At 36.9% G+C, this 14,440-nt stretch overlaps 1 protein-coding gene and 1 long non-coding RNA gene across 4 annotated transcripts in view; one reads left to right on the top strand and one right to left on the bottom strand.

Annotated features, from left to right (window-relative positions):
- The first annotated feature begins 776 nt into the window (after window positions 1-776).
- The window catches only part of LOC107574399 (uncharacterized), a 23,419-nt gene continuing 9,755 nt past the window's right edge, over window positions 777-14,440 (top strand). Inside the window, exons 1-2 of the long non-coding RNA XR_001607669.1 lie at window positions 777-2,798; window positions 10,875-10,884. This is a non-coding gene — a long non-coding RNA (uncharacterized lncRNA). The remainder of the gene's footprint in view (window positions 2,799-10,874; window positions 10,885-14,440) is intronic.
- The window catches only part of pik3ca (phosphatidylinositol-4,5-bisphosphate 3-kinase, catalytic subunit alpha), a 21,118-nt gene continuing 9,547 nt past the window's right edge, over window positions 2,870-14,440 (bottom strand). For all 3 annotated transcript variants that reach the window (XM_016260771.1, XM_016260714.1, XM_016260657.1), the window contains 13 exons: window positions 12,590-12,742; window positions 12,137-12,271; window positions 11,203-11,327; window positions 10,845-11,091; window positions 7,469-7,572; window positions 7,175-7,346; window positions 6,093-6,199; window positions 5,460-5,581; window positions 5,290-5,368; window positions 4,965-5,135; window positions 4,726-4,843; window positions 4,479-4,633; window positions 2,870-3,429 (listed from right to left, as the gene is read on the bottom strand). In XM_016260771.1, the coding sequence (XP_016116257.1) occupies window positions 3,159-3,429; window positions 4,479-4,633; window positions 4,726-4,843; window positions 4,965-5,135; window positions 5,290-5,368; window positions 5,460-5,581; window positions 6,093-6,199; window positions 7,175-7,346; window positions 7,469-7,572; window positions 10,845-11,091; window positions 11,203-11,327; window positions 12,137-12,271; window positions 12,590-12,742 (1,959 nt within the window). In that variant the 3' untranslated portion in view covers window positions 2,870-3,158. The remainder of the gene's footprint in view (window positions 3,430-4,478; window positions 4,634-4,725; window positions 4,844-4,964; window positions 5,136-5,289; window positions 5,369-5,459; window positions 5,582-6,092; window positions 6,200-7,174; window positions 7,347-7,468; window positions 7,573-10,844; window positions 11,092-11,202; window positions 11,328-12,136; window positions 12,272-12,589; window positions 12,743-14,440) is intronic.

Genomic DNA, 14,440 nt, shown 5'->3' on the forward strand with positions numbered 1-14,440 from the left:
TCAGGACCGAAGGCAAAGAGAGAAAGAACAAAGTACGGAGGAATACAAAGTGCAAGAACCACCTGCATACATCAGTCTGACACCAAGTGTATATCTGTTCATTTGTTTACTGCATATAAGAGTTACAACGTTTACAAAAAAAAAGGGAAATGCTTAAATGTGGAACACTACAATAGTAAGTACTCAGGACACCATTTTAAACTTAAAAACAGTAGAAAAACAAACCGTCGTTCATTATGATTTGCATTGTTAGATGTTGCCAAGTATTTAAGCAGAATTTCAGCTCTGCAAAGACCTCGTCAGACTGTAACATGGAAATGAGCATGTGTTGTTTCCTTCAGTTTTTCCTACGTAGATCAATCACATTTTCATCTGAGTGTTAATATCTCAGGTGGTTATGCAAGTATGATCACTGACGTTCTTTCTGAGGAAAACACACCGTACATAAAACGGTTATGTTACTCCTGCCAGTAGCCATATATCCATTTAAATAGCACGATTGCACCTCATTAGTAAATTTACATTTTCACAGCTTTTAAGTAATGCAGAAACACGTCAGGGCCTTGGATTTACCGACAAGAGCCGAGGAGAGATAGAAAGAGAAAATCTGGATCTGTGTCCAATGAGGTAGTTCACCCTAAAAAGAAAATTGCATCAACGTCATGTTGCTCCAAACAAGAAATATATTTTAAAAAAATGTCTGTTTTTTAATTCAAGTCAATTGGGTTCTTCAAAATATCTTCTTTAGTGTTCTGCAGAAAAAAGAAAGACGGGTTTGGAACGACATGAGGGCGAGTAATTGTTTTTTGGGTGAACTATCCCTTTAAATGTGTGATTATTTGGTTGGATTGGACCTGTTAAAGAGATCCAGAAAGCTGCTAATCCAACAGGCGAAGAGAGCAGCTCGAACGTAACACTGCCATTACGGCCCCAAGCAAGGCACTTAACCTGACTCAAAAGGGCGATCGTTAGTTAGTTAATTTGAAAATGTCAAAATAAAAGATAACTACCTTTATTTTCTTTTTCTCTAGTTTCAGCTAGTGCTCAGCCCTGTAATGCCACATTCGAGACATCCTGCACCATGAAACATTCACTGTACATTGTCTGCACTAATGAAAAAGACAATGAAGGGGAACAGAATGCGTGTATATATATATATATATATATATATATATATATATATATATGTATATAAATGTATCTGTAGTTATTATAATGCACTGTACTGTAGTGTCATCGGTAAATGATATTTTACCAGTGTCATCCATTTGAAGCATCTAAAAGCCATTTCACCGTCTAAAACATCCATTTCGTCTATAGAATCTTTCAACATGTTTAACTACATAGCACCATCTTTCTTAAAGAAATAGTCAACCCCAAAATGACCCTTATGTCGTTCAAAACCTGTATGACTGACTTTCTTCACACAAGATATTTTTGCAGATTGTTGATCATCCGTTTCAGTTTCCATTGACTTCCATTGATTGTTTGTTTTTTTGCCTATTTTATGAAAATCAATAGGAACCGAAACGGTTTAGTTATCAACGTTTACAATAAATAACGAAAGAACTGTCATTTTTTGGTGGACTATCCCTTTAATGCTTCACACACAAACTACGAGTTGTATCTGTAAAAAAAAAAAAAAGTCAGGTTAACAGAAAGGTCAGGAAAGGTCTTGCCAGCTTTAGCGTAGTAAAATAAAGTACCCAGAGACACAGCTACTCAACTGAAGGGGAGAAAATGCTATTTTGTTCTTTCGTAACTGCTCTGCGTCAATGCACCGACAAGTGTTTGCTTTCCTGTGGCATGCAAGGGCACATGAAGAAGAATATCAATTCATATTATGCGAGTGTATTAAGGCTTCATATCTGCACGCTGCCAGGGCATCTGATAGGACAATCGTTACTCTGCCCTGCTCAATCGCACCGGACAACCGAGAAAACACAGAGAGCAGATAACCTGGATTCCTGTGATGTTTTGCACACTGGAACTGGAAAAACATAATCGATCTGTAAGGAATAAAAATTAAAATATATGTCCTGATTAGTGATATACTTATATATATCGGCCAGGCCATTAATTTTTAACCCATTGGTACTGACTGACAGCCTTGTCAAAAATAAAGATTGCTTATATGCTTCAAACTCAATATTCTGGGTAAATATTGTGTAAAATAAGGGAAATCCGCACTCATTTGCTTACTTATCACCATCAGTACTGGCCATCATAAAACCCATATTGTAGTCCTAAAAATGAATATTTATTTCTATCATGAAACCTGGGCTGTTATTGTGTAGTGCGTTACGTGCATACTGAGAACACAAACCATGTCATTACCGATGTCTCTGAAAAGTCTGTATAAGGATTATGAGACTCATGTAGTGCTACTGTGAGGCCAAAATGTGAGTTTGTAATAAAAAAAGAAAGAAAATATTCACGTCCAGTGCATAATAAGGTATTCAGGCTATCATTTTAGCTCGCTGTGCATATAAGGAAGAAAAGAGAACGAAACCTTATCATCCGTTTATAATAAACCAACTGAACTCAAAGAACAGGAGCGTAATTCGAAAATCAGCACCATCAGATTCATACTGCTACGCCTCGGGCTCGGGTTGGGGGGGGTTAGTGTTGGTTTTGAGAGGAAAGGCCAGGTAGCAGACCAGAAAGTTTCATACCCTGTTTTTCTAGTGTTCTCCGAGGTTCCGTGCATATTAGAAGGCATTTGTAGTTTTAAACAGGAAGACATGAACATCCCCACAAAAGCTCCAGAAGAGTGCAGAACTTTTTTTCAATGGTTTGTTTTCCACAGAAAAAAATTATATATATTAATAATAATAATAAGAATTGACTCTCCAGGAAAAGAGCAGCACAATGTGGAGAGAAAAAAAAAACTTGGACAAAACTACAGCTATAACATACAACCACTCCGGACGATGATGGGCAAGAGATGCCTCACACAGGGAAAAGAATAATAAACAAGAGGACACAAAAAGATGTCCTTCCAGGTTGTTTTAGTGCTCTGAAGGTCATTTGTACATGAGGTTTGGGTGCTATGATTCTCCATGGCATAAATCAGGCAATGCGTCTTACAAAAAGGGTCTTGTTTCTGCCTGTTATCCGGCCCCAAATTCCACCAGTGGGCTGGGATCTGTGTGGGCTCAGTTTTGGGCATGGTGTCGGATGGTGTGAAAGATCCAGTCCATCTTTGTGGTCCATCCACCATGGTGAGCGTCATTCATTTGCTTCATGAAATAGTCTAGAGCCTCCTGCTCCGTTTTGTCCAGCGCCAGAGTTTTTCGGATGTAAGCGATGTCATCAAAGGACTGCAGCTCTGGCATGCCTGAGCCCAGCATCATGGAGAAGAGATTTATGAAAAGGTTGGCATGCTGTCTGATAGCCAAGTAAGCCTTGTAGCACATCTCCTGGAACCTGTAGGGGGAGACAGTGAGATGTTCAGCATCCCTGCTGCATCTATAGGAAGTCCCAAACTCTGAAAGGAGTAATGGGATTTTTGAATAGGTTTCTGGTTAAATGCCTGAAATAAGGTCTGTGGTTAACAAGCTCAATACTCAATAGCTCAAAATATTTTCACATTTTATTCTACAAATTAAAATACATCTAGTGATTTCTTAAAAGATTTCTTATAAAAGCCAGTTGCTAAAAAGTGGCTAAAATGGAAATGCTCTTGTCCACGATTCTAACTCAAGCTTTGCAACTTGAAGATTTGAAATAAAAATTGAAAGCTTAGCTTTTCATTTTTGGTGATTGTAATAAGGCATCATAATTCAGAAAAGTGTTCGTCTGTAAAGATGTAAGAATCATAAGCTTTTGTTAGTCACAGAGCTATTTTTCTGCAACAATCCAGAAGTTAATAAAAAAAATCCTATTGGGTTTTTGTCGGGGAGTGATACTAACTTCCGTGTTGGCCTAAAAAATTACATCACTCCTGCAGTGCTGTATAGATAAAGCTACTAAACTTAAGATGGCAAAATTCTAAAAGGAGAAAACATTAAAACATTCCTTAATATGCTTTTATGCTTCAAAACCTTTTTTTGAAGCTGCACTCAAATCCTGTCTTTCCATCAGACACCATTTCATCATTGGTTTAGTTTTTGCAAGTGGAAACATGGACGTCTACTCCTCTGACACACAGAGATAGGAAACAAATCCTGCTTTTTTGAAGCCTCCTTTGAGTCCCGACTGAAGCGGAGATTTGTTAGAAAGCGGAAGCCTGGAGAAGAGGCAGGAAACTTGGCAGCCGGCTGGCTGTCAGAGTATTGTTGGAGGAGGAAAGGCTGCTGGGATGGAGGCCCTAGAGGCCCATTTTGAAAGCCTCTATTGTTCAACTCAATCTTTAATTGTCTCAGATAGCTAGCTGCCTGCCAATTACTATGTTAATGTTGAAACACAAAGGATTTGTTTCTGTTAAGCTCACACTGGAAAATAATTGGCAATGCTTCCAACATGCACATACGCACCTCTCAAACTCTCTGGTTTTAGTGCACTCTTGGGTTCCTCCTTTGCTGATCACAATTAAGAAGTCTTGAGTTAAGACGAACGGCACTCGCTCTCGCTTATAGCCAAACTTCTTCTTCTTGTGGTCCAAAAAGTGACCAAAATCTATATGAAACAGCTGCAGGGACATAAGCAAAAGGTCAATATGAGAATACTGATAATGACTGAATGTTTCAATTGCATTAAGGCCTCTAAAGATCAGGTTCATACCTGCCCATCATCCTTCACCATGATGTTACTGTTGTGTCTGTCACCGATGCCCAGAATGAAAGTGGCCACACAATAGCCAGCGCAGGATCGCGTAAACAAGTCGATGGCCATGTCGTACCTATTAACACAGATCATTTTGTTATTGTATATTTGAATTGTGCATTGTACATTCATTTTGAATTTAAATGGTGAAAGTAATTAAAAATTCTTTTTAAATTATAATAATAATCGCCACTCACATCTCGCCCTTGTTCTTGTCCTTTAGCCACTGATGCAGTGTTGAACTGTTAAACTGCAGTGCCCCTTTTAGACCTCCTTTACACTGAATCTGCATGATGGTGTGGGAACTTCTCACGACCTCGATGAGACCCACGCAGTCTCCAATAGACAAGCAGCCATAGGGGAGCATTCTGGGATACCAAAAATTTGAGAGTTAATACAAAATTCTACATCTTGGCTGCAGGAAACTAACAACTCAACATTAATATCTGGTTAACTACTATTTATTTGGCTGAATAATGTTTTGGTTACCAGGCAAGATGTTTTACCAGTACGCCCACATACCTCAAGTCCAGCCCCTGATTTTGCCAAATGTTCTCCATTATTCTGATGATCTGAAGTGTCAACATGTCTTGCCGCAGGTCTAAGGAAAGGAAAAGGTTTTGTTTTTTACCATACAAAATGGAGACAATTCATACTAAACGTGAAAAAAAAAGAGAGAATAAAAATCTTACCATCCCCGTTTTTGAAGATGATCTCATTGTTTTGGAAGAGAAGTTCGGACATGATGTCAGGATTTTCCCAGTTCAGCCAGAGCGGTCTCTTGGCAGAGGACATGATTCTGCAGTCTTCAAGTCTACCGTGCAAACAGAAAAACAAAGTTAGAAATTAAACAGACTACCATTTGAAAGAATGGGGAAAGTATAATTTTTTTTAGAAGGCTCACCAAGGCTGCATTTATCTGATCAAAAAATAGAGTTAAAAAAAACTAATATCGTGAAATACTATTACAATTTCAAAAATGTCCTTTATTCCTGTGATGCAAAGCTGAATTTTCAGCATCTTTACTCCAGTCTTCAGTGTCACATGATCCTTCAGAAATCATTCTAATATGCTGATTTGCTGCTCAAGAAACATTTCTTATTATCAATGTTGAAAACAGTGGTTCTGCTTAATATTTTTGTGGAAACTATGATTTTTTTGCCTTTATGAACAGGAAGTTCAAAAGAACAGCACTTGTTTGAAAAGGAAGATTTTGTAACATACTGCCATGGTTAATCAATGTTGTAGTAAAACTGACATGTGCTATCCCTGCTAAGTGAAAATACGTTCTCTTCGCTGTAAATGCTGCGCAGGTTGGTACTCACCGTAGGTTACCCAGCTGGTGGGCAGGGTTGAGTGGAGAGGTGAAATTTTGGAGTGCATCCATGTAGTCCGGTCGCCTCATCTGCTCCACCAGGAACTTCATTTGCACCTGAAAAACCGAAACAAATACACTTTAAAATAAAAGTCGGTCAATACTTAAAAATATTTTTCTAAAGTCAACATCAGGGAAATAAATGACCTCAGATTTTCATTTAATTAAATGTTTTTTTATTATTCTATTATCTACCGCCCTATTATTGATTTCCTACTACACCATTTAATAAAATTAAATGAAAAATAAAAATGCATTTATCCATTATTTTATCATATATTAAAATACATTTTGAATTGAAAATTTTGAAAATGACATACATTTTGATCATTTTTTTCCATATTAATTACTACTACATTTTAGTAGTAGTAGTATATTTTTATTTAACTCCATGTCAGCATCTTAGGCTACTTTCATGGCAAAAACGAATTAAAAAATACAAGTATACTACTAAATTTTAAGTTGTATTTCCTGTGATGTTGTTTAATTTTCAGTTACTTATCTCTGTAAATTAGTTTATTTTTATCAAATTGCAGATTCTTTAATCCATTTATCCACATGCTAACAGCTGCTTATTTGATTTTTTTAATTAATTTCAATCAATTAATTTTTTCAAATTATACATTCCCAAAGTGATTTACTGATTCCTTAAATTATTTTTCAATTATCAAATAATAAGCATCACATTTGAGCCCCCATAATGAGGAGCTTCTCACACTGAAGCACAGACAAGCCATTGGCCTCCTCAAACCTGATCCAAGTTTTTCCCCAGCAAACGCAAAACAACTTAATTGGCCAATAAACTTTAAGCTCAAGTTAATTACTTTAACAACATTGAGTGGGATGTTTAAGGTAATGCCCGAGCGCTTTTAAAGGATCACCTCACAGAGTGGATGATGTATCCTCTGTAAATCTAATCTAACAGCTACGGTTTCATTTGCAGTGTGCGTAAAGAGTCTCCTAATATAACCTCACGTGCCCATTCACCTACCTACTTATAGGTGAGGCGAGAAGGTCAAAGGCTGAGTTTACCTTCTGAGTTTCATCCTTCTTCTCCTGTTTGAGAATGTCTGTGAGGTTGATGAGCTTCTCCATGGCTTCCACCTGTCTGCTCAGGTGTTTCAGGTACATGCCACATGCCCGACAGTACGACTCCAACAGCAGACCAAACCGCTGACTCACGGTTTTATTGTGCATTTCTGACCTGCAACCCAACAAGATAGGTTACAATTTAACTTCATTTGGAGCTTCAAAAACATCAGGATATTTAGGTCAGCATACGTAAAAGCCTGACAGAAAAGAGAACAAAAAGAGGAAACTGCTTACTTCAAATGCCAAAAGAAGAAGTGCCCAATCCTCTGATTGGTAAGAGCTTTTTTCAGCAGAAATCTCACCAGTGGGTTATCAAGATACTGCTCATACTTCAAAACCTTAAACAAACGAAAAGTGAAACATTGAAAAATCACCAAGTAAACTAAGGCTTCCCCCTAATAGTCGACTAATTGTTAGTCGACTAGGCTTGCTGCGATAGACGGTGTTGACGGAGATACCGGTGTTAAGCCGCAACACCGGTTATGTCACTTGCCCACCGTGGCACCGATCCCCACCGTCGTTTAGATTTTTTATAGTAATAAAAATCATTTAGTTCAGTAAAAGAACAGACACTACAATTAAAAACTGAACGCGGCTGCTCAATGCAGCGTGCCGAACGACAGTCGCATCACAGATCGGATTTCATTTCTCCAGTGAGGAGAGTGAGTCGAGCTGACTGACAAGAAGAGTGAGGTGGGGTGAGACAGACAAGACTATCGCGGATGATTTAGTTTCAAAAAACGAGATATTTTGGATTTTGAAAAGCCTGTTGACTTTTGCCGTTTATCTAAGGTGATTTTGGAAGTTTTTTTTAAACATTCGTTTCTTATTTAATTGGTTCCACATTATTTACTGATTTTTACTTTTAAACTGCGTCATTTATTTATTTTATTTGACATCAAGGTGTATGCCGTGCCTCCAAGCTTTCTTACTCGTTTTGCTAATAAACGTTCTACTTTATTTATTTATATATATTATAAATGTTTACTTAGCCTATTTCCAGTTTTGTACACTATTTAAACTTTATGTAAGTTATTTGTCATTTTTTATTAGGCAGCCTGACCTATAGAATGGTGTATTTTTATTTGTTTTGTTAATAAAAGTTCTATGTTTTATATATAGGCTAAAGTGAGTTTGACGTTGTATTTTGTTGTTGCATTCAAGCAATTGACGCCGAACTGCCGCTAATTCAAAAGTGAAAGTGAAATGCGCATGGCGCTTTCAAGCTATTTAAAAGCCACGGAAAGTGAGGAAAAGAGGGAAAATTCAAACAAACTAAAAACAAACAATTGCTTTATGCCGAATTGCCGCTATTTAAAAGCGAAGGAAAGCGAGGAAAAGAGGGAACGCCCCCGCCCCCGCCCCCGCCCCCCCGGGGCTACCGGTGTTGTCACACGTCGATTAACCGGTGGGAAAATTTCCTCACCGTCACAACCCTATAGTCGACCAGAAGAGGCTTGGTCAACCAAAATTTTACTAGTCGCAGAAAAAAAATAAAACCCACAGGCGAAGTCTTGGACAGATCGTTAACGGCTAGTCTATGGTAATACAGTACATCGAGCAGGACATCCAAACGCTCGCGCCTATCATTTATCGACCTCAAATATGGCTTATCATCTGAAATATTTAAGTATTAGCAACTTTACATGGCCACTCAATGTAATGTTGACCAAGAGTAATGTGTGCTATTGAAGTGTCTGTGTGTAGTGTAGAAGCGCACTCACTGCAGGACAGATGGAGGCGCCGGTGCGCTCACTTACTCCTAACATACTACATTTTTGGTCATACAGATAAGAGTAATACATCTTTCAAATCTGTAAAGACTCTGTTTATTTGTGTGCACTCACAATAACAAAACATTGTGCTTTTGTAAAATAATGAAAGCAAAGCTTTCTGCTGTCTCGGTCTATGAACTTGAGCGCGAAACTCTGTGTATATCTTTGCCTTACAAACATTATAAATATAGCCTATCTATAGAGAGTGAAATGTCTACTTTCAAATGAACCAATTCAAATGTAAAACCAATATTCTCAAATTATGTATCCGTATGAAACTACAAAACTACTGTGGAGATGACGAGTCAGTGTCGCCGACTTCATCTCTTAAACCTAAAACTAGGGATGCACCGAATGTTCGGCAACCGAAATTATTCACAAAATAAGCGAAAAGACCGAATAAATTGTACCGAACAATGATATGACGCGATCAAATAGCAACCAGCAAAGAGTGAGAGGTGCGCACTATATATATTATATCTTTATAATGCAGCACACATGTCAGCAGTGTGGACGCATTTGAAACTGTCCGAGAAAGATGCAAAAATCATTACAAGCACCAGCGAGAGACTGTTTAGGACTGCATCGCATGTCTTCGATGAGAAGAGAAAGGGGTGATTGTTGCTGGTTACTGTATGATGATTGAAATCGCGAAATGGCCTTAAACAATTAGTAAATAAACTGCAGAACGTTATGTTTTCTAATACGCACGCATTGCATGTATTCTGACAGTGCTGCACGAGCTCGCGGCGCTATCATCTGCTTGTTAACCAGGGTTTAAAGTCCAAAGTGCAAGGAAAATCTGCTCTCCTCAGTTGCTCAGTCACATTTTTCTGAATTTTTACAAGGCATGTGACAATGCGTACGTAATAGAATACGTACGACGTATTCGTAATGAGACTCATTTATAAATCTGCTGTTGTCAACAAAAAGAAGCATTGAGGTCTTCCTGCGCGTTTCCACCAAAATAAAAGTTGAGAAAAAGCAAGAACTATCAACATTCATAAATGTTAGTATTGTAATTTCACTGTTGTTCTGTAAAATAAAATAAAAAGCAAGACAATAATAAATGACAATAATCATTACAACAGCTCTGTTAATACATTTATTATAACATTCACACATAGTGTTCAAATTAGGATCTGAATTTTTTTTTTTATGTTTTAGTCTCTTCTCAGTAAGGCTGCTTTTAATTGTACAGTAAAAATACATGCCTGATTCAAGAAGAGGGTCTGATGGCCAAAAAATATTATTTTACTAACTTATTAATTTTAAGTTAAATTGTGCTTTGTTGGTATAGTGTCTGCTAGATGTTTTAATGTTAAATATTTTTAAATTGTTTTTTTGTAATTGATTGTTTTTTTCTTTGAAAAGCAAGACAAAACAGTAAAAGCAAATTTTGGCTATTTAATTCATGGAAAAAAACTTGAAAAACCGTTTTCGGTATTCTGCCCAGTGATTCATTTTGTTAGGTTTCGGCCAAGAATTTTCATTTCGGTGCATCCCTACCAAAAACAAAAAAAGCACTAATTTATCAAATTATTAAAATGTTAGTGCAGTCTCCTTACTGTTTTTCCCTGACACATTCATAATTATTACTTTTGCCGGTGCGTTGTGGCAAGCTATATGCGTGTGCTTGAGTGCTTTTTAGGCTATGTAGGCAATTAAAGGCTCATTATAACGATTTAAATGGTTTATTAATAAACGTGCGATTAGTCGACTAATGCTTAAAATGAACGACTACTAGTCAACCAGAAAAATCCTTAATCGAGGGCAGCCCTAAAATAAACACAGTAAGGACATTTATAATCAATAACTGAATATATCAGTCTTACCTGAACCAGCTGAATGAGGTACTGCGAGAGTTTGTCATCAGTCAGATACTTCTCAAGGCACCGAACTGCAAAGTCTCGGATCATTGGATCAGGATAGTTACAGTCAAGCAACTCCATGGCTTGTTCCGGCTTTATTGCGGGCCAGTCTTTAAGAAGACAATACATCTGTGCAACTTCATCCCTGGAATTCCATTTCACTGCCAGGAGAATCTTTGGCAGGACTTCTGGAATATTTACACAATACTGCCTAGAGTAGAAAACACAAATACCATTTTAAATAACTTTAAAATATAAATTAAATTAACTACTGTGGCAATGGACACCACAGTGAGGAGAGCTTATGAGGGCGTTGGACTACCTGTGTCTCCATAAGAAGTCTTTTTCCTGCTCAGTGATCTCAGAAAGCGGGTCCCTGTTGCTCAGCTGACGAAGTTGCTCTATATCTGTCTCCGTCATGGCATGGTCTCGGGCCAGTCTGCTGCTCTGTTAGTCAGATGAGAGACTCAATTAATAAACAGAGAACGAATTTCACAAAGAAAACTTTTTTCAAAAAGAAAAAAGAAAGCAATATTTACAAATGTCAATTTACAAATCCATTTTATTTTATATACACATTACCATTCAAAAGTTTGAGGTCAGGAAGACTTTAAGAAATTAATACAATTGTTTAGAAATGACACTTCATTATTCCACAAAAATATTAAGTAGGGAAACAGCATTGACAATAATAATAAATGTTTCTTGAGTAGCAAATCAGTATATCTGAGTGATTTCTTAAGGATCATGTGACACTGAAGACTGAAAATTCAGCTGACAGTTATTTTACAATGTACTAATATTTCACACTTAATATTATTTTGACCAAATAAATGCAAGACAGACCTAAAATGACCTCTGTTATCATTGGTTCTGTAGAAGTGATGCATCAGTTATTTTTAACAAGAAAGTAGTAGTAGTTCAAAATGATGAATCGGAGATGAATCAACAATAATTTTTTTAGGAAAGTAAATAAATGTCCAGGACTCCAAGTGAAAAATAACACCAACATGTCAGAAAAAAAAAAAAAAAAAAAAAAAAAAAAAAAAAAAAAAAAAGTGGATGGTCACTGCTGAGGTATATTACAAAATCAAATAAATGAACATGATAATTAATAATTGAAATAATGACTCATGAGGTGCCATAGAGAATGGCAGAGATGTTTCTCATGCTCCACAGGCTTGTAAAGGGTATTAATAGCAGCAGGAAGTGTGTCACTATAATTAATTAATTAGGATGCGTGTCTGTAAGCTCACCTGTCCAGACTGGCAGTAATTGTATCCCATCTCCCTGGATATTATCCAGTTAGCGTGATCCTCAATCGTGGCCATGTCAGGGAACTTAACTGGAGAACTGAAGTGGTCAAACTCCAGCTCTAGACATGGGGTTTCCTAGAGCAAAAATAAATAAATACATAAATGGAAAATACAGCCAAACGCTAGTAACTAAATAACACTTTACTAAGAACTAATACAGTTTTAGCATCTATGCCATTACACTCCTGAATTCTGTATTAAGACCATTAGACTAAGATTTTCCTCTGAAGTAAAAAATAACCAATTAAAATAATAAACACAACACTGATTAAACAGATTTAGACCATACACTCTTAATTAACCATAACACCTCAGATTACACAACACAGAGGAATTGTATTAGAGCTTATTAAAGTGGTTTAGTGCTCAAAGAGGTTATGAAAGAGAGGACACCTTATTAGGGTTAGAGCCTGTGACCCCAATGGGGTTGAGGAGGTCTTCTAGGCCGTGTGGTACTGGCCACAGGTTCAGTGCCATCTTTCCTGAGACCAGTGTGTGTGTGTAGTCAAACAGGTTGACATTTCCCCAGGCCAGTGGACAGTGCTCCTGTAGAAGATCATTTAAATGTTCAGCTATGAAGCAAGCACTATTAAAACACTGTAAATAATAGGGCTGGGTTTTGACACAAATTTCACGATTTGATTCGATTCTCATTCACAAGTTTGCGATTCGATTATTTTGGCTATATATCAGGTACAAGGAAAAAAAATCTCTCAACTAATGCTGTAAAATATACATGAGAGTCAGTTGGTACTACGTTACTATAATATTTAAGGTTAAAACTGACTGATTTTTTAAAATTACACTTAATGAAGTTTTTAAACCAATAAAGTTACAATTACATAATATTTCTACTTCAATTCGTTTTTTTTTTAAATATAAACATAATGGTGGCTGTCATAAAATGATGGATTTATTAAAACATAAATTAAACATTGAAGAACAGTAAAATTTATAATGATTATGCTACATGGTGCATATATTTAGCAAAATTCTATCTGACTAATGAGTTTATGGTCCCCAAATGTTTTTTTCTGAGGTAAATGTGACGTTACGTGACTTTGTTTAAAAGCCATTATAGTGACATCTTTGCGCGACTGAAACACTGATTGAGAGATTACATGAGACAGGATACGGATTGCAAAGTTGCACTCTTTCTTTTAACTTACCTTCGGATGTTTAGTCATGTTTATTTTGTGCTGAAACTAGTATTAATGTGGAGGATATGATCAGTTCACGTGCGCTACGTGCTGCCGCGTCTGTTGATCGAGGCGCTATAGCGATCTGTCACTCCACATTAAACAGCGCCAAAATGGCATTTATTGTGTGAATACTGCAATACAATGGAAAGAATTTGACATCTGAGACTTTGTTTCATATTAAAAGTACCAAAGCACAATGCTTATTGTGATATATTGGATGGGAAGTGCCCTTCAACGTTCCATCTATTAACTGAAAACAGGCTCAGTGTTTCTCCTGCCATTATTTTAGAAGGTCAAGTTAATTTTATTTCATTATATTTTCTCCATAGCGCCAGATCACAACAGAAGTCATTTAAAGTTACCTTTCTTATAGAACATGTCTATACCTTCTTCTTTCATTAAGCAAACTAATAGCCTTATGTTATTTGTCTTATTTACACGACGGAATGTAATTTCAGTCTCTACGTTATGGTTGCGCTCTCTGCATCACACACAGCGGAGTTCCGCCCGATGCACGCGCTCACGCACACACACACACACAAGTAAGCCCACTCCCACTAGTATTTGTAAATATTAAGCCGCAAAACGATTCATATTTAAATATGAATTCTGCGTGTCTCTGTGTTAATGAATGGCGCAGACACGGTTTTGTGTAGTACTCGTACTGGACCGCTCGTGACGCTTCCGGTGATATTAACCTCTGCCGTCTCACTAATGAGGACATAAATACATGAACAACATCTCCAGAACTGCTCTGAGAGTCACTTCTTGAGCATTTGACCGTTTCATTTCAGTAAAACTATCATCATGTCATACACGCACAGAAATGTAAAGGTATTCACGGCAACTCGTCAAAATAAAAGTTCGGTTTAACTTGAAGGAATTGGCAGAAATATATTACTATTGTTCAGTAGAATGTACGTAACAGACTGCTACTACTAAAATTATTAAAAACTTATTTTTAAGGAATAAGCATTCAATATTTCTTCAATGTTTTAATTGTAATATTAAATGACCTTTATTTTCTAAAAAATTTAATTAG

The sequence above is a fragment of the Sinocyclocheilus grahami genome, unplaced genomic scaffold, assembly GCF_001515645.1.
Source record: "Sinocyclocheilus grahami isolate Dianchi unplaced genomic scaffold, SAMN03320097.WGS_v1.1 scaffold3.1, whole genome shotgun sequence".
In the NCBI taxonomy this organism is placed as follows: Eukaryota; Metazoa; Chordata; class Actinopteri; order Cypriniformes; family Cyprinidae; genus Sinocyclocheilus; species Sinocyclocheilus grahami.